Source organism: Eufriesea mexicana, unplaced genomic scaffold (genome assembly GCF_001483705.2).
Source record: "Eufriesea mexicana isolate 0111107269 unplaced genomic scaffold, ASM148370v2 scaffold107, whole genome shotgun sequence".
Lineage (NCBI taxonomy): Eukaryota > Metazoa > Arthropoda > Insecta > Hymenoptera > Apidae > Eufriesea > Eufriesea mexicana.
Genome location: NW_016908335.1, coordinates 1,930,235 through 1,951,692, shown reverse-complemented (window position 1 = coordinate 1,951,692; position 21,458 = coordinate 1,930,235). Strand labels below are relative to the sequence as shown.

The window sequence follows — 21,458 nt, the reverse complement described above, 5'->3', positions numbered from 1 at the left end:
CTCTCTCTCTCTCTCTCCCTGAATTGTTGCTGTGTCTGTTTATTCGATTCCGCGGATCACGCCTGCGCGTACGTTCCTTGGACTCTTTACTGGCAAAGATCGCTCTTGAAGCGCACCACCTCCTGCGCGTAACCTCGCGCCCCGAAGGAGGATCGGATGAATGATAGCGTACGAGCTTCGGCGAGATTGCTACGGACGAACATCGAACCGGGGACAGATGGCGAGCGTGTAGCGAGGTTCGAAGGCTCTCCTCGAGGGAGATCCGAAGGTTTCGCTAGCAGAAGAGATCGATCGACGCGAGGGACGCTGTTTATTCGTCTTCCCGTTGGAGCGAGAGGAGAGGAAGCTCTGTCCTCCGGAGAAGAGAGAAGCGTGGAAGGGTGAGGCGAGATTTCGGGGCTGGAATTTAGCCCCGATGAAGCGCGTCGTGTGGCCGTGGCGAACGATCGAACGATAGGACGAGACAAAGGGAAGCCGGAGGTTGCGAGAAAGGCGAGAAAGGCGACGAAAGAGAGAGGAAGGAGCTCGGCGAAAGGGCGAGAGAAGGGAGCGCAGGTTGCGCGGTCGGAGTTGGGAAAGAAGGACGTCGGGAGGAACGAAGCTGGGCCACCCCAAAGGTTTTCCTCTCTCTATGATCCCGCGCACTTGGTCGAACGAGCTAATGGAAAATCCCGTGCACACGACCGAACCTGAGCCTGGGAGGATCGAGCACTCTCGCTCCGATGACTGATGACGAGCACGACGACAGGCGACGGCCGATGGGCGACAGGCGACGGGCGACGCGCGGCTACGATTACCAACCGAGTGCAATGCACACACCTCGACGAACGCCGACGTACCAACAACCGACGGACCAACCGACCAACCAACCAACTATATCCAGTCACCGAGTGCGCGACCAAGAAGGCTCACCTGCTGGAGAGGTGGTTGGCTGAAGGTTCTCGCGGTGACTGCACCCAGGGTTCGGCGGAAAAGGGTGTGAAGCGGAGAGACGGAGAAGGGATGGAGGATGGAAGGTCGGCGAGAGAAAGAGGAAGTTGATGCTGTCGGGAGAGGAGAGGGGACGAGGGCTAGGCAGACACGGAGAAAGGGGTTAGGGAGAGGGAGAGTAAGACGGAGATAGAGCACGTAGGTCGCGCGGAACGTGGAACTGGGAGGAAAGGAGAGGAAGAGAAAGGAAAGACGGGGGTGGACGAATGGATAGGTAAATAAAGATGGAGACCGGGAGAGGGAGACAGACGGACGCGTAGATAGAGACAGAGACAGATGGAAAGAGAGAGAGAGAGAGAGAGAGAGAGAGAGAGAAAGAGAAAGAGAGAGAGGTAGACACCGAAAGGGAGTCTACCTTAGGATAGAGGACGTAAACACAAGCGTCGAGGGTTAATCCGAGAGGAACGGGAGCAGAACGAGAGACGGACGGACGGACGGACAGCAGCCGAGCGAGATGGACTATGTTATCGGAGCACGATGAAATGGGGGTAGAATCACGATCGCCGCCCCCAGCATCCCGGAGACTGAGGCTGGCCGGGAGGTCTCTTCCCGGGCAGCGGCAGCTTCTTGCACAAGCGCACTGCGATCCGCGGCTTTCACTCTATACATCGCTCTTTTCGCCTATCCCTTTCTCGCACCCGGCGCCCCTTTTTCTCTCCGATATCTCGCGTCTCCTTCTCGCCGTCTTTCCCCACGGTGTCTCCCGTCTTTTTCACCCCTTTCGCGCGCCCCTTGCCTCCTCTCCCGCCCCCCGTCCTCCTTCCACGTCGTCCCTTCTCTCTCCGCCCCTGGCTGTGGTCTCCTACGCCGAGGTCCAACGAGAATCCTCCACCATGATTCCTCTCGGCTGCCAAGCTACCCAGGCTGGGACTCCCTTTGTTCCCTCGGAATCTCGCGTCGCGTCATGAATTTTTCCATTTCCACGCGAATACCGCGTAACCGCGAGGAACCCCGTGGCTCCGCTTCTTCTACCACTTCTCCTCCGCGATCCAACGTCGATCACGGGCGACACGGGCGGCACCCCGTCGTCGTTCGATCCGCGCTTTCCTTTTCAGCTTTTCCGCCAACGTCTCGACTCTCGCCGAGCGCCGTACCCCGCTCGTAATCGCGGTCACTGGGTTTTCGGAGTAGCGTCGCGGGCTCGCGAGCTTTTCCGCATTTTCTCTCCCCGCCCCTCTCGTTTCACCGCCGTTTCCACGCACCCACCGCGGCTCGCATCTTCCCGTTCTCTTCCCTCCGCGGCTTTTCGTCCGTAGTCGCGTTTCGCTGAAAACGCGACAGCGAAAACCGCAGCGCGAACAGAAACGCACCCCCTTGCACCCCCCGTTTTCGCCCCGCAGTTCATTCAGCGCCGACCCGCCAATGATAAACGCTGAATAAATATTCAGGCAACGTCCTCCTTTTCCATTTTTATCCCCAACGATATCTCGGGTTATTTAAATATCCTTTCACGTCTATTTCCAGCCTCCCGGACATGGTGGATGCTAAAGACACGGCATCGATGCGTTTACGAGACCCCTTTGCGCGGCTCCTCCGCCTGCTCCAGCAGAGGCGCTGTCTACGGTTAGAGGGAATCGCTGAAGCACCCTTTGCTCGCAGGTAACTCGTCCTGTATCGTCCAGGCAGTCTTTTGTCTACTGCGAATTCTCTGTGGCAAACGCGTGCGCTATCGCCGATTCCCCTCGAGGCCGTTTTCGCGATCAATTCTCCCTAAACTCGAACCCTAAACGCCGCTCGTCGCGATTCCTCCCTGGATATCCATCCGAGATATCTGTCCTAAATTTTCTCGCCACCCTTTTCTATCCCGGTGATACATCACTGATCTCTTTCTCGGATAAATGTTTTAATTTTCAAAGAGAGAGAAGCGTGTGAGAGAGAGGGGGGTAGAGGAAGAAAGTCCTCTACATCCATGTTAGCGAATCGAAGGCGTTCCCTGGAAGTTGGCCACGACTTGTCCCTCGCCCCCCGGATGACGGGACCGCGAGCTTTTTTAATTTCAAGAGAGCCTCTTTATTTTGGAAAGCGAGTCGGAAGCGGTGGACGGAAGTTGGGAGCGTCTGGCGCGCACATTCGGCTGCGTTCCCACGGGAGGATCCGGAACAGCGAGAGAGAGTAGGAGACCTGGATGGCGGCTGGAGAGGGAACGATATGCTCTGTGGTTCTGCGACCCACTGACCCGCTCGATAACGCTAGCACCGAGGTCAGTAACCTTACCCTACCACAAAATTCTCCATCGTGCGACCCTTTCGTCCCGACTTCGCTGGAATCAACCCCTGATTACGATCGCGATCGGAGATTATCTTTCGCCCCGTCGAAGATTGCCGAGGCTTTGTGCTGTCCGTCGATGTGCCTTGTTGCGCCCTGTTCTCCTCTATGTGCATATCCTGTCCTCTGTGAAGAATCCATTAGAGAATTCTTCTCTTCCCTCGTTCCCAGTCCCCCTCTGAAGAAAAATTCCTGCGAATCCGCGTAACCACTGTTTCGCGACGATAGGGGATGTTTGCCAATGGGAGGCCCCCCTGTCAGGCGTGATAAAGGCTGGCTAAGGGTTGTTTTCGTGATTTCAGAGGTCGACGACCGGTTGGACGATCGAGATACCTGGCAAACATCCATCGAATCTACGAATGCCAAGCTCGGTTATGGTTTTCCCGCTTTTTAGAGCGCTTTTTTCCCGACGCGGCATGGCGTCGTAGACACGAGGAGCAATCGGTATAGTAATCCGCGCGAATGGTCACGCGAGAAAGTTACCGTGTCACGCGATACGGTATGCGTTCGCGTGTTTTTTTCCGTTCCGCATTCCTTTTTCCTTGTTTTCACGGTTCCTGGGACTACGAGATGGCAGCTAGGGGTGCAAGACCGCAGAAGATCGCCGGACGTGGAGCAACGCGCGGCCGATCGCGTTCCCAGCGATGATGATCCGAACCGGGTCACCGATACGGCGCAATACCGGTGTCCCTAGCATTTTTCTGCGTGTTGTAATATCGCGTTGCAAGGATTGCGACAGGCCAGACTCACGCACAGCGAGTATTGATTTCGAGTCTCGCTGGCAGTGCTGCCACGATTCCGCGTCTCTAGAACTAAACTCTGGATGAGAGCTTGGGCAAAGATCAGTAAAATCGCGTCCTCTCTCGATTTTCTCTGCTCTTTCACTCGCTGCGGTTGTCTCTTTCATGAATTTCGCGTTAATAGAGATGCTTTTGATGATTGAAAATTCTCCTCGATCGGTAAAACAGCGAACCTTCGAGTAATTTGCCAGTTTTATTCGTCTGTATTTGTATTTGCACATCGTTATTCGAATCGAGGCTGTCCAGTGGGATAGAAATTCGTTGCTTTCCGAATTTTAGAAATGGAAGCATCGTTCTCGAAGGATTTAATTAAACCCTCGGGTAATTTGTTATTTGTATCCGTTTATAATAACTCGGTGATTTTTGTATTTAAATACAGTTATCCAAATTGGTGTTGTCGAATAAAAATTCTTGCTATTTAAAATTTTCAGAAACGTTCGACTTTCGCGAAATTCGATTCCTCGAGTAATTTGTTATTTTTCTTCGTTTCTATTCATCTATAGCGAATTTTGGATTTAGGTATCGTTGCTCGAACCGATGTCCCATCCTTTTCTCTATCGAGTTCATCATTGTCGGTTCTTCGAATAATTTCTTATTCATATTTATTCGCACGTGCACAGTGGCTCTCGCGTCCGGAATGTTGGAACTCGTTACGCAATGGGATAAAAATCCTTCGAAATTTTCCAGTTATCCGCCATTCCTTTTTCCTCTCCGACCTGCGCGATCCTTTTAAAGAAATTCGAGCAAGTTCGCCCGGTTTTTTGCCCCGGATCGGTGCACCTCGAGGTCGTCGACGCAGCTCACCTTCTTCGGATGCACCTTGCATCGCCGGAGGGTTTCAAACATGGCGTTCCTCTTTAACCGTGCATATTAACGAGAGTAAATCTCCATGCAGAGGAGGTTCACCCCGCGCGTAACACGTTCGTCCACAGACGCAACTTCTTCGTCACACGAACACGTGGTTTCCAAACTTGACGCGGGGTCCTCGCCTTAGCCCTTAGCTCTGCGATTCGAGTGCCATAATCAACGGCAAAGTCGGCCACGCCATTTCAAAAATACCGCGCGACAGAGACGGAAAAAGAATCGGCGAAAATTAACCACGAGCCTGACCCGTGTCGCGTACGTTCGACCCAATCTATGAATCACGTCTCTCACACGTGATACTCATCTTCGACCCGATTACTTTTCGAGTCTCGACGAGAAGGCGTTAACCCTTTCGTCTACGATATCCCGCGATACTCGTGGCAAGGAACTCGGGTCAAACGTGAGTATCTTCTAGATGGGACTCGACGTAAATAACGAATGAGTCAGGCTTAGTCAGATTCGTAGTTAATTTCCGCCGATGTCCTTCTATCTCCGTTACGCGTTATTCTTGCTAGCATTCGGCGTGTGATTGATTACGCCGTTGATTATGGCACTCGCCACCGGGACTCGAATCGTAAGTCAAGGAGTTAATCACGCCCCATTCTCGTCGGTCCGAGCTTACCGACCGAGCGCGTCTTAACTTCCGATTCAGGCTCGCAGAATCGGTCCCGGTCGCATTCTCGCGTGCACACCCTAACTCGCGAGCTTGTTTACCGCGGGTCCGTGCCCCGTTTCCGTTTCTGGCAAGATCTTGCCCGAAATAACCGATTCCCGCAGACGTCCACGACCCCGTGAAGCTCTGTTCATCGATGCCTTCTGCGCGTGTTACGCGAGGCGATCGTAAACCGTGGAAACGCGTCGGCAGGCGTTATTTTCGGCCGACCAAGGGGTGTACCGGGAGCCGTTTCGCGATAGCGGAAGCACCGGGAAGCCGACGTGCCTGCACGTGGCCGATAATCGTGTCCCGCGACGACTCGACACGCGTGCAAATCGTATACAACCTTCACCGGCCTGTCGATATTCTTTCCTCCGAGTCCGTAATACCCTATTTTTATCCGCGCGTGGACGTCCGCGCGGCAAACAAAGAGTGCATGGCGGGTCCGCGTCGCGACGGTGGCCGTGTAAGAGCAATTAGACGGCAGCCGCGGACGCGTCGCGAAGCCATGGCGAAACTGCGTCGCGTCTCCGCGGTACGTGGCGCGAAAGGAGGCCCTCGCGAAGGCCTTTCGTCGCCTCGAGGATCTTAAGAATGCACTCGTAAGAATGTACTCACTTTGCGTTCTTTGGCAGCGTGCCAGTGGTCGGGCCAGAGTGCGTAGGGGTGAGGCAGTGGGGTGGGTTGTTCGCGTTTTGAGGCACCAGGGGCTGCCTCGCGTGCGCCGGCGACGTGTGCGAGCCGTAGCCATCGGAATTCAGCTGCAAGCGAGAAATTAAATAGCGAAGGTCGATAGTCCGATGAGCAGGCTGCTGGGTCGAAGATGAATTTCAGGGATGGCGTGGTTTCAGGCTGGATCTCGTAGGTTTGGGACAGGGGGTGCAACGTCTCTGCAGGATGCGCCACTGTTCTTCGTCTTTTGGCAGTGAGTGGTCGGGAAAGTTCGCGAAGATGTCCAGTTGGGACGGTAGATTTTGGACAACCTGGTATTCGCGCATGGTCGACGACCATGTATCGCATTGCTACCAAGTTGAGTCTTATGTTAAACCTGATCGATGAAATTTGTCCGATCGTATCCAACTAATTGGTATTTTATTTTACAGGTGCAGTGCAACAGTTGGGAATGCGTGGCCTCAATTATGACCGTACCTCGCGTATGTCAGTTGGGAACTATCGCGAATTAATTTTCGCGCAGTGAGAAAACTCGCTGGCACGTGCATTGGACAGAGTCGATGAACGGATTACGGTGCTGTATCAACCGAATCAGTCTTGAAATAATTTTCAACGTTCCTGCGACATGCCCATATTAATCGTTGAATTTAATTCGACAGGCATCGCGAATGAAGAAATCGTGAGCGCATCGAGTTTGGACAGTCGATGAATGGACAACTAGGTTAGCTGTCGAGAAGACAGGTAGAGATCGATGAACCGACGAGTTTAGTCGGGATTGAACGACTCGAACCGTGGGTGGAGAAAGCGAAAGCAAGGTCGAAACTCTTGGACCTGGCCAGGTGGTCGGAGGGAAGCCCTGGAAAAGGACGTACCTTGACGACGGTGCCGATGAGCGAATCAGGCGGCATTTCCGGTGGTTCCGGTATGACCCCGGGGTTCGTGTGAGCAGGGTAATCGTTGTGCAGATTGGGCTCCTTGACAGGAGTGCCATCGAGCCGCTCCATGTCCAGGCTGTCTGTCGGTGTCGGCTGCGAGAGCAGGCGCTCCTTCATCTCGTGGAGATACGGACACCGCTGCATCTCTTCAGAATTGTTCCTCGGTCGATCTGCGAAGCAATCAGGCATCGTCCCGTTAAGCGCTAGCTAGTGGCCGGTCGTTTCTTTCGGTCTCGTTGCCGATCGCCAACGACGTTCTCTCATCGACAGTCGTCCCGTGTCCCTGCCGAACGATATCTTTAATTACGCGACTCGTGAATAATTCATGCTAACTATCGATCGACCGGTCGTCCTCGTTTCCGGCCCTCGGCCGGGCAATCGATTCGGATCGGGGCTCTCGAGATCGTAGGACGTCTCCGGCTACTTGGTCACTATGTCCCGGACAATCGAATCAAACAACGGAGCAAAGGCTTCCGCGCACTCAGCCTCCGCCCATACCCCTGGGATTAGAGGCATTTCGCCTCGTCAAGTTCCATCGAGCGCGTATTTGCCGGCCTCGTGAACCTCCTCCGCGCGATTCACCTATTCACGCGACAGTGGTGGCACTCTTCGCGTGGGATCGCCTTAACGCATCTACCTTTTCGTCCTCTTCTCTCCATCCGCTCGACGACTAGTCGTCCGACGGCGAGCAACGAGCACATATTCCGCGTGGGAAGTGGGAAGAAAGATAAAAGAAAGTTCAGGGTTCACCGAATCGCCACCGTATTAACCGTCGACGTTGAACTTACTCGACATCGCGCTGGTGTCCATCGCGTGCTAGAGAGCTAGCCAGAGGTCTCGGATAAATGTCGGAAAAAGTGACGGAAAACCGGCGACGATGGCGCGAGACCGAGACCACTGTGCGTAGAAGCGTGACGCGGCGCGGTCTAGCCGTTGGACGATGGCGTAAACGCGATCGGATCGGCACTGGTTCAAGGGGAAGTCTCATCCTCGTGACGAGTCGCGGCGGCTCGCTCTCTCCCCGTAGCAGAGATCGCCAAACATGGCACTGCGATCGAGCAGCGAGCGGTCCGCTAGTCACGTGCGTTCATCTTTCCGCGCGGACACGCTTCGAGGAACTCGTGGTGCACGAGACGGGAAAGCGAATGAGAGCCATCGAACACGCGTCGAAGCCTGCTCGAGTTCTTTTTAAGTCCTCGTCGAGTGGCGCTGAACGGAATGGCCGTATCGAGCGGGACTTTGCGCCAATTACGTTACGTCCATTCCCATTGGAATTTCCACGCATTCGCTTCTTCTATCTATTTATTTATCTATTTGCTCGTCTATCCGCCTATCGGGTCTTCGTACCACGACCACGCTTCGTACCACGATATCGGGGAAACCTCTCCGCGCGATCTATTTATCGAGAGGTATACCTGTACGTTGAAAGTTGCTCGCTGAAAATTAGCGCTTAATTAATATCGACTCGACGCGCGCTTAATTACCAGCGAAACCGGATTAACGGGCGAGCGGCGGGCGACAAACGGACAGGATAAACAGAAGAAAGTGGATATCGGGGTCGGGGATGGATTTTTAATATTTGCTCGGCGTTTGAGTTACGGTTTGCTGGAAACGGCACGGTTCGCCCCGGTGAAAAGCTATCGATTCTCGAACGCGCCGCGAAATAGGTCATCCGACGCAGTGACGGGTAATTAGCAGGAGTAGCGAGTTTACGTAAGAACGGCTCGTTGCGCGTTTCGCCGAACGTTCGCGGGCGTTTCGCGTGCGTTTCGCGCGCGTTTCTCAGTTATCTCGTTTTCGCGGAAAGGTGTCGATTGCCCTGGGTATCGCGCGATTAACTGGGTCACCTGTGCTGGAGCCCCGTGTCGCTCTCGCGTTCCATCATCTACCCAATATACACCGGCCAGACCTAAATTTGGAACCCCTTTGTTTTCCTCGTCGCGGAGAACCGGCTGAAATTACGTAGCACGCCGTCGAACCCGACCACGCGCCTACGAATACTCCTTACTCTATATTTACCCGAGGATATCGCCGGCACCGGTTTTCACAGGAAAAAGCTATCGATTATCGAACGTCGTCGCGCGCGATGTCAACGGAAGCGGTTATTTATACCGGCCAGGGAACCGATGACACCGACGCGAATAATAAATAAGCTCGTCGAATAAGGCGATCTCCTACTGATAGCTCCTTCCACTCTTCAGAATCATGCAACGCGAGGGACACGAGAAAGAAGAGAAAATGGAACGAGGAGGAAAAATTCGGCCAGAGTCTGGACACGTGCGGAGCTGACGCTTCGACGCGAGTCGGTTTTCCGAAGTGGCTTTTTTCGAGAGACCACTCGAAGCAGGACGTGACGGCACTGGTATTTTTAGCCCGCGAACGTAGTTGGCGATCGCTAGAATCGTTTGCGAGTGTAATACAGAGAGCGTGGAATTAGGCGAAGCCGGGTGTCGAAAGAAACGATCGAGGCGATGCTAGACCATTGACAAGCCACGTGTAAATGTTTGCCCGCTGTCGCGAGCTCGGAATAAATTACAGCCGCGAGCGTGCCTCCGCGCTCGTTTCGCGCATACTAAGCTATTTTCCCGACACGATCTGCATCCGTTTCTGCTCGCTGAATCTTTCCGATTTAACGCCCGTTCTCGGGAATGTTCCCCGTGTCGTGGCCGATATTTCCAGCGCCTCGAGATCTCCGCTTTCCCATCCGAATCGGGGGAGGCGACAGATAAATAGCGAAGATGGATGCACGACATGTAGGTACACGCAGCGGCGGGGAAATCGGAAAGTAGCTCGTAAAGCAGGGAAATAGCGAAGGACTGAATGAAACTAGAAACAGAGCAGGAGGGTGGAGGGTGGCGGAAGCGGGTAGGTCGGAGTTGCCGACCTACCTCTAGTCACGATTGCGAGGCATGTACGCGAGGAGCAGAAGGAAATACCAGAGGGGTGGCAACAACCGACCGCAAGGTAAATACAGCGTCTCGGTGAGGGAACAAAAGAGGGTGCAAGGGGTCGGCGAAGTCGTCGCGAGAAAGACTCGAGTCACGCGGAGAGATACTTCGTCCTTTCGTGCCCATTGTTTCGTCTGGGCTGGTAGCACAATCCGGCAATAATCCGACGATAATCGGTTAAGAGCGCCGTAAGAACCGGGGTCGCGACGGGGGCGAGATGGACGAATGGAGGAACAGAACGATCTCGAGAATCGATCTATACGCGTAAACGTGGAAGCGGTGGCGTGACGCGGGCATGAGCGGGTACGAGCGGCTAGGAACGCGGTGCCAGAGAGTCGTACAAGGGGGAATTCAACAAGTGCAGGAACGGTTAAACGGAATAATCGGTCCGGTTAGGGAGGCGCGTGGTAGGGGTGGAAGGAGCGCGAGGAAACGCGGTCCGGGTGACACAAGGACACTCGCGACAAATTTCGGTTGGTCGTCGGTGAACGAACAAACGATCGAGCGGGATAAAAGAGAGAGGGACGAAGAGAGAGAGAGAGAGAGAGAGAGAGAGTTGGGCAAACAGAGAGGGAGAGAGGATGACAGACAAGCAAAGTAATCGGAAAATCCTTGGTTACCTGTGTGCGAGAAAGGCTGATACAGGATTCTAACGCGAACCCGCCGGCAGCTAGTTTGTTCCCCGATAACTGACCTATCCGAACGCGCGTCCGGGTGACGCCGCGGCGTCGCGGTGCCCACTGCGAGCTCACGTTCCATTCGTTCTCTCTCGAGACGCGATCGCGAGTCGTGCTGCTTGCCTCCTATTCTTGCACATCGCCGGCTATATATTTAGAAATCCGCGGTTCGTCGCCGTCACAAGCTTTAATCACGATCCTGGGGGGGTCGGCTATCACTCTTCCACCTCCTTCCTATATTTTTTCCTCCCCCTTTTATTCGCCGTGTGCACACTCTATCCTCTATCTCTCCTCTCCGTTGGCTCGTGCTGACTCGGGCTGCTTCTCCTCTTTCACCTCCCGTTCGTTTTCTGTCGCTCTCTCCGCGTTCGTTCCCGTTTTTCGGCAGCTCGCGTGCGCGCGTGTGTGTCTGTCTGTCTGTCTATTCGCGTGTCGCGAAATAGCAACGAAAAGGGGCACACGTGTGCGCACGTGTGCGGGCCTGAGGCGTGTGACACGTGCGAGCCAGCTCGGCAAATGTGGAATTATTTCTGCCTTTTGCCACGTACCCCTACCTGCCTCTTCCCACGCTACCTTGCTTCCCCCTTCCTTCGTACCTGCCTTCCAACGACGCTTGCTCGCTCGTGAGCCCGACGACGGCGTCGACGCCGATACCGGCCGCCGGAACGTTCGCCGACCATTCCGCCATTCCGCGCGATTCACCGATCGCTATTACAGATCTCCTCTTGTCAGCCAACGCGTTCGCCAACCCCACCTCCGATCCCACTCCCTCTTACTCATCGATCCACACGCTAGACCCGCTAATGGAACACCGGCATGGGAAACTTAATTTACTCCCTTGTCGCTGTTCAGACCCGCCAACGATTCGCGTGGATCTCGCTTTTTTCCTTCCTCGCTCTCCTTCGCTCTCCTTTACCCTTTTCCTCTCCACTTTCTCCTACTCGCTTCACTGCGTCGTCCGTGATCGGAATCCGCGGCTATTTCATCGATCGTCCTCTATTTTATCGCTACTTTATCCCTACTTTATCGCTACTTTATCCCTTCTTTGTCCCTGTTTTATCCCTATTTCACCCCCTGCGCGACCCCGTTCGATACTTGCACGCGTTCGAACGTCGAATTCCGCCCGCGCTTTCAGACGCGAGCCGGCTTAACGAGCACACCCTCTCTGGATCCGCTCGAGGGCGGTTCGCGTGCAATCCGGCAGTGGCGCGACAGCGTCGACGTGCTCGCGGATTCCTCTAGTCCCCGCGGGCCACGTAAACGCTTTAATTGCGCGCGCGTGGATCAAAGATCCCGAACGCGTCCCGGAATACGGAGTTCCACTCGCGTCAGCTTCCTTCGCGTTCGGCTGAACCGTCGTCGTCACGGCTCGTAATGGATCAAACTCGCGCGAGTTCTCGCGTACGGTAGGAATGCTCGCGGCGATATCGATGGATCGATAGGCCCGGGCCGGTTAATGGATTCCGGGGTCGCGAGGCCGCCATCGAGACTGCATTGTGCTCCCGATGGAATTCTAGAAACGTCGCCAATTACCGTATCGTCGATCGGCTGAAGAATTCCTTGGAAATTGCTAATATCGATGCCTAATTAATTTCTTTCCTTCCACGGTACTTCCAACGCCGTTCGTACTACCCCGGAATTAGCATTTGAAATGGCGCCCAGGCCGAGTTCCCTTTTCTCTCCCTACTTCTCGTTTATTAATATTCCCCCCCGCGGCCCGTTCACCCGCCATTTCTTTCTGCCTTTCGGTCCCGTTCCGTTTCCAGACCGCGGATTTTCGATTCAATTTGTCTCTTCAACCCCATTCGCCAGCGTCTCCCGCATCGAAGATCGTCGACCCGGAATAAGCTCCTCTCCGCGTTCGAAAGCGCGCGACGAGCGAGTTTTCTTTGCTGCGCACAGGTCTAAACAGAGAGATTTAAAACGAGCGAAGGAGCCACGTCGTCGAGCTTCCACGCTGACACACTTTCGCGAGTAATTTTAATACCGATGCTCGTTGCATTATGCACCGATTATCCGCCTCGCGAGGCGCGCGAGTACGATAACGACCAGGCGAATCGAGGCTGGAATTTTAAACCGTCCCACAGCCAATCTCGGGTCTACCTGTCTCTTTGTCAGCCCTCGACAACCACGGTCTGCAATTAAGAGTCCTCCTCTCCGGTGTCAACGATTATCCAACAATTACTGCGCCGCTCAAACGCGAGACGGTCCTCTCGCGACCCCGCGATGGCCTCCGCGAGATGAAACACCGGCATACGATTGTCCGTGTGGTCGAACACACAGATGCAACTCGATTGCTGCGAGCGGCTAACCCAGTTTCGCGTTTAATTCCAAACTCGCCGGCCGATTTTACCAGCCTCGCTGTCTTTTTTAATCTCGCCGCGACGCGCTAACGAATCGCGAGTGAAAGTTCGTTGTTCGATCCGGCCCGTTCGCGTTCGCGAAACTCCGCTCCGTGTTCCGCGCGCGCTGGCGAGAAGTTGCGCGCCGTCGAGAGGAACAAAGCGTGTAATTAAAAACGAAGCACGTCCTTCTCTGCAATCGCGACGAGCCTCGAGATTCTGTCGTTTCTCGCCTTCTTTCCCCACGCGTTCCGGATTCCGGTATACCGCGTTTAGGAGAATGGTAACGAGCCTTGTCCGCGAGACGGCGGAAACGCGTGAAATTTCTGGCATTGAGAGAACGGACGGGGAAACGGCGACGTGGCTTCTTTCAGAGATGGGAAAAATTTGTGAAATTCTCGACGCTCGCGCTGACAATGAGAGACTGGCACGGAGCTGGGAAATGGCGGCGGATCTTGTCCCCGAAGTGGTAAAAATTTTTGGAATTCGCGACACTCGTGCTGACAATCGGAGACAAAGACAGAGCGGAGAAATGGCGAAATGATAAAAATTTGGGAAATTCTTGACACTCGTGATAACAATCGGAGACACGGATAAAACAGAAATGGCGACGCGTCTGGCCCGCGAAATGGTAAAAGTTTGTGAAATTCTCGGCACTGGTACTAACAATCGGAGATAAGGCCAGAGCTGGGAAATGGCGACGTGTCCTGCCCACGAAATGGTAAAAATTTGTGAAATTCTCGCCCCTCGTCCTGACAATCGTGGATAAAGGCAAAGCGAAGAAATGGCGACGAATCTTGCCCAGGAAATGTTAAAAATTAGTGAAATTCTCGTCCCTCGTGCTAACAACCTTAGACAGGGACACAACAGAGAAATGGCGACGCGTCTTACCCGCGAAATGGCAAAATTTCGTGAAAATCTCGGCACTCGTAACAATCAGAGGCAATCAGGTAAAGACCGGGGAAATGGCGCCGAGTGTTATCCGCGAAATGGTAATCGATGAAATGCTCAACATCCGTAGGAAGAAGAACAGGGAATAACGAGGAAACGACACGACTGCACGAGACAATAGCTCGAAGAGCGGCAAATGGCACACGGGAGAGCACGGACACGCTGCTCTAAAGGGTATCGGCTGGCGCATGAAGCCGACGTGTGCATAGATGTAGGGATTCGCGCGATGTCAGCGGAGCAACACGTATCGGGCTGGAAGGTGGCAAGAGGTCTCAATGAGTCGTCCACGCGAGAACGTATACGGTCACGGATAGTACGGTGGTCTCGGGAAACAAAAACACCACGGAGTTATCGCGCCGGCTCCGCCCGCACTCGCGGCCCGAGTCTGATCGATATGCCCGCTCGTTCGACGTTTTCCCGAAATATCGAACGCGACCTGGGTATCTCGGTCCACGGGATGCTGCTGTCGGAATGCACCACCGTTCTCCCCTCGTTTTCCCCGCTCTATTCCTCCATCCCTTGCCCCACCGAAAACGTTTGCACCCAACGGCGAACTGGTGTTTCCCCGTGGAAAAACATCAGTCCGAATCGAATCGGTCTGTTTTCCACTTCCCTCTCTGTATTTTCGTTTTCGTGGATCGGTTCTCTATCGGATCTCTCGGGAAAACAAATTTTCCCTGTTTACGACGCCTGGTCGAACGAGCGTCCACAGGGTCGAACAGGTTAGCCTCGAAATAGGTTAGGGTGCGCCACCCTTGGCAGCATCCCTGCGGACCATCCACCCTCGTATTTTGCCTCGCGTCGTTGAAACGTCCACTCGTAAACATTCACTACTGTACCACGCAACCAGCTACGTCGACCGTTTCGCGATTTCTCATCCCGATGCTCCTCGCGTCCGACGCGTTATCCGCGGAGCAGCCGTGTCCCGCGGGTGGCTGTCATACGGAAGAAAGGTTAGGGGAAGGGCAAGGCTGCGACGAGGCGTTGCGTAAGGTCCGAAGACGAAGAGAGAGGGAGGCTTACGGTGGTCCTTTCGTGGAGGTGGCCGAGGATAGGCAGGCCTGGACGCCGGTGGCAGCGTGGTTCCCGGCGCGGTACGCGGCGTCACAACAATCGGACGCCGGAAGCGGCGGCGTCGTCGCCGGCAACGGAGGCGGTGGATCGATTCGGCCGGCCGGTCGTGGACCTCGAAAAAGCGTCACGCCGAGCTGCTGCCGCGGCATCCGACACGAAACACGGCCAGACTGCATGGCGACCACCTGTGAGCTTCGTGCCGGCGCCGGCGTCGCGACGCCCACGTACCGTCCATCGACCCAACCGCGCCGACGAGATGCCGCGACCTCGCTCGACCGAACCTCGGCACCCGGGACCGATCGCGGGTCCGCGCATGCACGTGCCCCGTTTCGCGTCGCACCTGGCCGCGAACAGGGCTGTTTCACCGTTTCCACCATGCGGGTGCAATTTCTACTCCTTTCCCTCCTTTTCCATTTTATTTTTCTATTTCTCTTTGGTGCAAAAGTTTCAGATTTGGAATGTGAATTATAGAATTATAGAATCGCTGACTATTAGAGCTATTGCGTAATGGAGAATAGTTTTGGTTAAAGGAAATTATTTTCACCTATTTTCCTTCTATTTTTCAATTTTTTTTCTAGTAAATTTTTAATTTTTTAAATTTTATGAATTTTTTCTAATCTAATTCTTTTTTTCTAGTGATGATGCTGGAGATTTGGACTTTGGATAGAGAATATTCTTAATTGTTAGAGCCCTAAATGGAAGAGAATGGCTGTGGTTAAGCAGGGGCTGGTTAGATTGGTGGGATCTTCGCTTTTAAGGTATGGTATTAGAATTTTTATATTTTTTCTTTTTCTCTATATTTCTTCCCCTTTTTTTTTATACAGAAAATACTAACAGTTTCAGATTTGATTATGTAACTCTACTGTATCAGAGCTTCTAAATGAAAGAAAATGATGGGAGACATCTTGGTTTTGACTGAAGAAGAACTACATAGAAAGGATTGTGGTCCAAGTCTCATTTAGATCCAAACATTATCCTTCCTCGCTTTTTTTTTTATACAGAAAATGCTGAAAATTTCAGACTTGTGTATGTAACTTTCGTCTATCGTAGCTTCCAAATGAAAGAAAATGGTGGGAGACAGTTTGGTTTGGATTAAAGAAGATCTACGTAGAAAGGATTGTGTTCCACGTCTCGCTCAGATTCAAATATTGTTCTCCCTATCAAGAATTCTCCATTTCTTCTTTATTTTCCTCCATAACATGCATTCTTGCAAACAATTTCTCATCGAACCTTCAAATTTTTGGCAATAGTGTCTCTTCGTTTAAAAACCAGATCTTAAATCTCTAAGAAAATTGTTTATATCGGCTATATCTGCATTTGTATCATACATAACCTAACAAACTGACGTATTTTTATTTTTTGTTTATACACTAATGGGTTTTACTACCCGTAAATTATTATTAACCCTTTGCACTCGGCGATTGTTTGGCTAAAGAAATGTAGGAGTTCGAAGATTTTCTGCTATAAAATTGACGATATTTTGTAGAGCAATAGATAAGGAATAGTGTAATAATTGATACGTAGAATTATTTGATTTCGATATCTCGCACACCGTTACATTATTCTAAATTTGACATATTAATTAATACCGATCTTCGAATTTTTATCAAATGGCGAGTGAAGGGTTAAATAAATAAATAATAATAAAAATATTGGAAATTTAGATCGCGAATAGGATCAATTGAATAACAACAGAATAATAGAATAATTAATAGAATAAATCATTATTAAACAAATAAATAAATAAATAATGATGAAAATATTGGAAATTTAGACCGCGAATCGGATCAATTGTCACCTACTACATCTCCCAAATAAAACCAAATAACTTCGTTATTTCTTCCGGATCCACCCAGAAAACCGCGAACATTTTTCCCGAAAATAGAAATGGCGGAATAAAAGCGCCCCTCGTTTAAACGCGAATTAATACGAATCCGCTATTCCGGTTCTCTTTGCTTCGGAGAAATGGGGCAATGGCGTACACGGCGTTACACCGTGCCGGAGACTCGCAAACACCCATTGTCTGTCAGTTGCAGCGCAACCAAAACTTTCATTCGCGCTACGGGTTCATTGAATCCGATCCACCTTTGATCCAGCCAAAGCGCGTGTTTTTCTCTCAGCCGGCGCCAGTTTCTAAGGAATGGCGGATCGTTCCGGTTCACGGTGCCGTTTGACGATTTCGGTACCCTGTCCCTCGCGATTCCCTCGTTCTTCCCAGTGCGGCATTAACGCTCGTAAATTCAGCCACCGAGCCGCTTCGGAAGGCTGATATTTGCAGCGGTGGTATCGCGCTCGCGAGATAATAATCGCGGTAATTACGATGATTACAACCGCCATTGTTCTTCCTCGTCCGATATTATCCGCTTTCCGCGCTTCCCGGTATTTTCTGCTTCCACGAAGCGGCGAGTGCCGCGGATGCCGGTCGAGAGAAGCAAACGAGGAGGGGGGTCGGGAAAAATAGGAAAAAGCGTCGGAGGGGGGTCGGAAGAAATAGGAAAAAGCGTCGGAGGGGGGTCGGAAAAAATAGGTAAAAGCTTCGGAGGGGGGTCGGGAAAAATGGGAGAAAAACGTCGGAGGGGGGTCGAGAAAAAATAGGAAAAAGCGTCGGAGGAGGGGGGGAAGTTCGGTGGAAAAGAACTAGGTCATCGGGATGGACGGTGTGCTGGAATCGGGAACAACGCGTCGAGTAGCTCGCTCGATATTCCAGCGAACGAATGTTTAGACGAGTTGCGAGAGCGTCGCGGAGAACCGACGAGGTCTATGAAACGAGAGACGACATTCGATCAGATCCCACGTCGCCCTGAGAAAAAATTCCATTACGACGGATCTGTTACCGTCGGTTTACTCGAGCGGTTCTCGCGCGACGACGAGCGCAGCCGGCGCGAGCTTTCACCAGACCGCGGAAAACCTCGCGATCGGGGAACAATGAAGGAGAAATCGCGGTTCCAACTGTGGAGGAATTATTTAATATACTTTAATTGCCATTGAATCGAAATTCGCGCGTGCGAATTGCTATAAACGTAACCTCAACTTGTGATCTAAGTCTCCATTTTTTATTTTTCATTTGCCACGGTTCGAACTGTGGATGAATTAATTAATATACTTTAATTGCCATCGAATCGAAATTCGCGCGTGCCATTCGCTATAAACATAACCTCAACTTGTGATCTAAGTCTCCATTTTTTATTTTTCATTTGCCACGGTTCGAACTGTGGATGAATTAATTAATATACTTTAATTGCCATCGAATCGAAATTCGCGCGTGCCATTCGCTATAAACATAACCTCAACTTGTGATCTAAGTCTCCATTTTTTATTTTTCATTTGCCACGGTTCGAACTGTGGATGAATTAATTAATATACTTTAATTGCCATCGAATCGAAATTCGCGCGTGCGAATTGCTATGAACATAACCTCAACTTGTAATCTAAGTCTCCATTTTTTATTTTTCATTTGCCACGGTTCGAACTGTGGATGAATTAATTAATATACTTTAATTGCCATCGAATCGAAATTCGCGCGTGCGAATTGCTATGAACATAACCTCAACTTGTAATCTAAGTCTCCATTTTTAATTTTTCATTTGCCCACCCGATTTCGCGATCTTTCCTGATACAGCGTGCAATCGATTCTTCGATATTTTCTCTCGTGACATTTTCTTGTCAATTTTCCATTTTGCCTCTTTTCACTCATCGATCATTAAATCGATTATGCCAGGTTTGAGGTTAACCCCCTGGGTACCGATTTATTCGAAAACAATTTCGCAAGTGGAACAGATCCACTCTTCCAATGCTCGAACTAACATGTAAAAATTGATTTATTAACACTTTGACTGCCACTTCAAAATCACATGTTTCCTTCAGGACATCATGGGAGTGCATCGCTAGATGTAAGATTTGTTCTAATATGTTTTTGATGTCCTAATAAAAATTTTTAATCGTTCAATGGTGCACTGTTTATTTCAAAGTGTCTTCTAATTAGCGGTCATATTCGAAATGCACTAACTGTCAATTTTCATTCAATGTAGTTCAATGTATTTCGAGTAGTTCAAGCACTCCGGTCACCAATGGCCACCGTGGCGTCACAGGAGAAACCGTGGCCGGTTATATATGAACAATGTGGCAGTCAAAGTATTAATACACTCAAATTGACATCGAATCGAAATTGTCGCGTGCGAATTGCTATAAACGTAACCTCGACTTGTAATCTAAGTCTCCATTTTTAATTTTTCACTTTGCCCACCTGATTTCGCCATTTTTTCTGATACACCGTGCAATCTATTCTTCCATATCTTCTCTCGTGACATTTTCTTGTCGATTTTTCATTCTTCCTCTTTTCACTCATCGATCAGTAGATAGATTATGCTAAGTTTGACGTGACCCCCTGCGTACCGATTTATTCGAAAACAATTTCGCAAGTGGAACAGATCCACTCTTCCAATGCTCGAAGTAACATATACAAATTGATATATTAAAAGAAAAATAATTAGTATTGGAAATATAAATTTTGCACGTCGGGTCTCTACCATCAAATGTACCCATGGGGTTAATAAAATTTATTATGATATACTGTTTAAGGTATTCTTGACTAGACTATGACAACTTTGCAGTCACCTTACCTCCATAACGAATTTCGATCTGGTCCGAAAATAAACCCAATGGCGAAGTTCACTGTGAAACCCAGCTTCGTTCGAAGCTACGCGCCCGTGTCTTCGAGGTCTAACAGATTTCGCGAAATGAGAACCTCGCGGTGGTGTCACCAGGGGTGTGTTTCGCGCGGAGGAACGGAAAACTGTCTGGCTTGGCTGCCCTCTCGAATCCCGTAATTGTCAGCCGCGTGGCGAGGCACTCGCGTCGCGATTGGCGGCTCGCACACGAATAATCGTGGTTTTATGATGGGCGCCCGATACTTCGTTCCTTTCTCTTCGCGATTCGCGGCTTCCCCTCGGCTCTTGCCGCTTCACGCTTCCCGCGTGCACGAAATTTTGCACCATCGATCGCCACGACCGCTTCCATCCAATTCCGTCATTCCTGCCTTCTTCCTGCACGATGTTTCGAATTACTTTTTGTCGCGAGTACGCCTGATAAAGCTCTAGAAAGCGAAGCGAGCACCGCTTCTCCCATCCTCGAGGTCTCGCGTTCTCTCGATTGCCGCGCGGAGATCAGCTTGTCCGCTCGGCAACGCGAGATGGAGACGCGTTACGCGTCGTATAGGAAGCTCGGATACAGAGTTGTAGGTGATTTGGGACTCAAGAGTGGGTTACCTTCGTTGGGTGTTCTGTGTACGAAGGGTTGCTCTTACACAGGGTGTCTTGACTGGGTTCGGATGATGCGCACTTTGCTTGTGCGCAGGGATCAGGAAACGGTGATCCGCTCCTGTTCCGACCGTGCACCCTTCGTGCTAGTTCTCGTTGAATGAAGTATAGGTGTAAGTATAGGAGGAGTAGGACGTTAAGAGAAGTGGAAGGAATAGTCCAAGCTTGCTGCCTGGGCCTGATAGCGGACACTTCGGTCAGCTGACAGACTACTAGCATACTCGAGATTACTATTGCAGTTCTTACTTTTCGCGTAATAATTTTAGTCGAAAATATAAAGAAAATAAAAATATTTTTACATACTTATACGTTTCATGAAGATCTATTCTAGGAAAGTGCGAATGCAGCTTTAGTTTATAAAGAATGTGTAAATTATTAAATTTATTGTTAATAACAAATTGTTCACAACGTAAATTAATAATAAAAGTGAAAGAATTAATAAATTACTGATTACTACTTGAACTTACAACGTGCTTGTGATAAAATGCATTCGTAACTTTCAAAAAGTTAATAAATTAATAAATTTATTGTTAATAACAAATTAAAATCATTGATAACAAATAGTTTGCAACGTATATTAACGATAAAAGTCAAAAAAGTTAATGAATTATTAGTTAATACAGCGGAAAAGTAACTCTTAAAGGAATCGGTAAAGTTCGGAAATTTTCGCCGATCTTCGGCCGGCCGTCGGTATATAAGGGGCCCACGTGCAGGCTCGAGCCAGTTGTCGGTTCGACTTCGGAGGGTCCGCGTTAATATTTTTTTTTTTCAGGTACTAATTATTTTTTGTTTCAGGTTTTAATTATCTTTCTTCTTTCAGATTCTATTTCTTTTATTCTAGATTTCATTATTTGTGCATTCGAGTATTTTGTATAATATTCGAATGCTTCGTCGTTGGTTTATTTTATATCATCGTTGGCTAGATCAATGGCTATTCAGTGGCCATTGTCCACTCTCTTAAATAATTTAA

General features: G+C 50.7%; 2 protein-coding genes and 1 long non-coding RNA gene across 5 annotated transcripts in view; 1 reads left to right on the top strand and 2 right to left on the bottom strand.

The window, feature by feature from the left end:
* LOC108555342 (uncharacterized) overlaps positions 1 to 1,256 on the bottom strand; it is a 3,631-nt gene extending 2,375 nt beyond the window's left edge. The window contains exon 1 of the mRNA XM_017910933.1: positions 913 to 1,256. The gene's annotated coding sequence lies outside the window, so the exon portion shown is untranslated. The remainder of the gene's footprint in view (positions 1 to 912) is intronic.
* Positions 1 to 2,649, top strand: part of LOC108555343 (uncharacterized) — a 20,226-nt gene extending 17,577 nt beyond the window's left edge. The window contains exon 3 of the long non-coding RNA XR_001890768.1: positions 2,455 to 2,649. This is a non-coding gene — a long non-coding RNA (uncharacterized LOC108555343). The remainder of the gene's footprint in view (positions 1 to 2,454) is intronic.
* Positions 1 to 19,862, bottom strand: part of OtopLa (proton channel otopetrin-like a) — a 33,053-nt gene extending 13,191 nt beyond the window's left edge. Inside the window, exons 1-3 of one of the 3 annotated variants that reach the window (XM_017910932.1) lie at positions 19,793 to 19,862; positions 7,119 to 7,351; positions 6,193 to 6,335 (exon numbers count right to left, since the gene is read on the bottom strand). In XM_017910932.1, coding sequence (XP_017766421.1) covers positions 6,193 to 6,335; positions 7,119 to 7,325 — 350 coding nt within the window. In that variant the 5' untranslated portion in view covers positions 7,326 to 7,351; positions 19,793 to 19,862. Of the gene's footprint in view, positions 1 to 6,192; positions 6,336 to 7,118; positions 7,352 to 7,969; positions 8,070 to 10,749; positions 10,889 to 19,792 lie in introns of those variants that run through there. The other 2 variants (XM_017910930.1, XM_017910931.1) reach the window with 2 other exon arrangements.
* Positions 19,863 to 21,458: the final 1,596 nt, after the last annotated feature.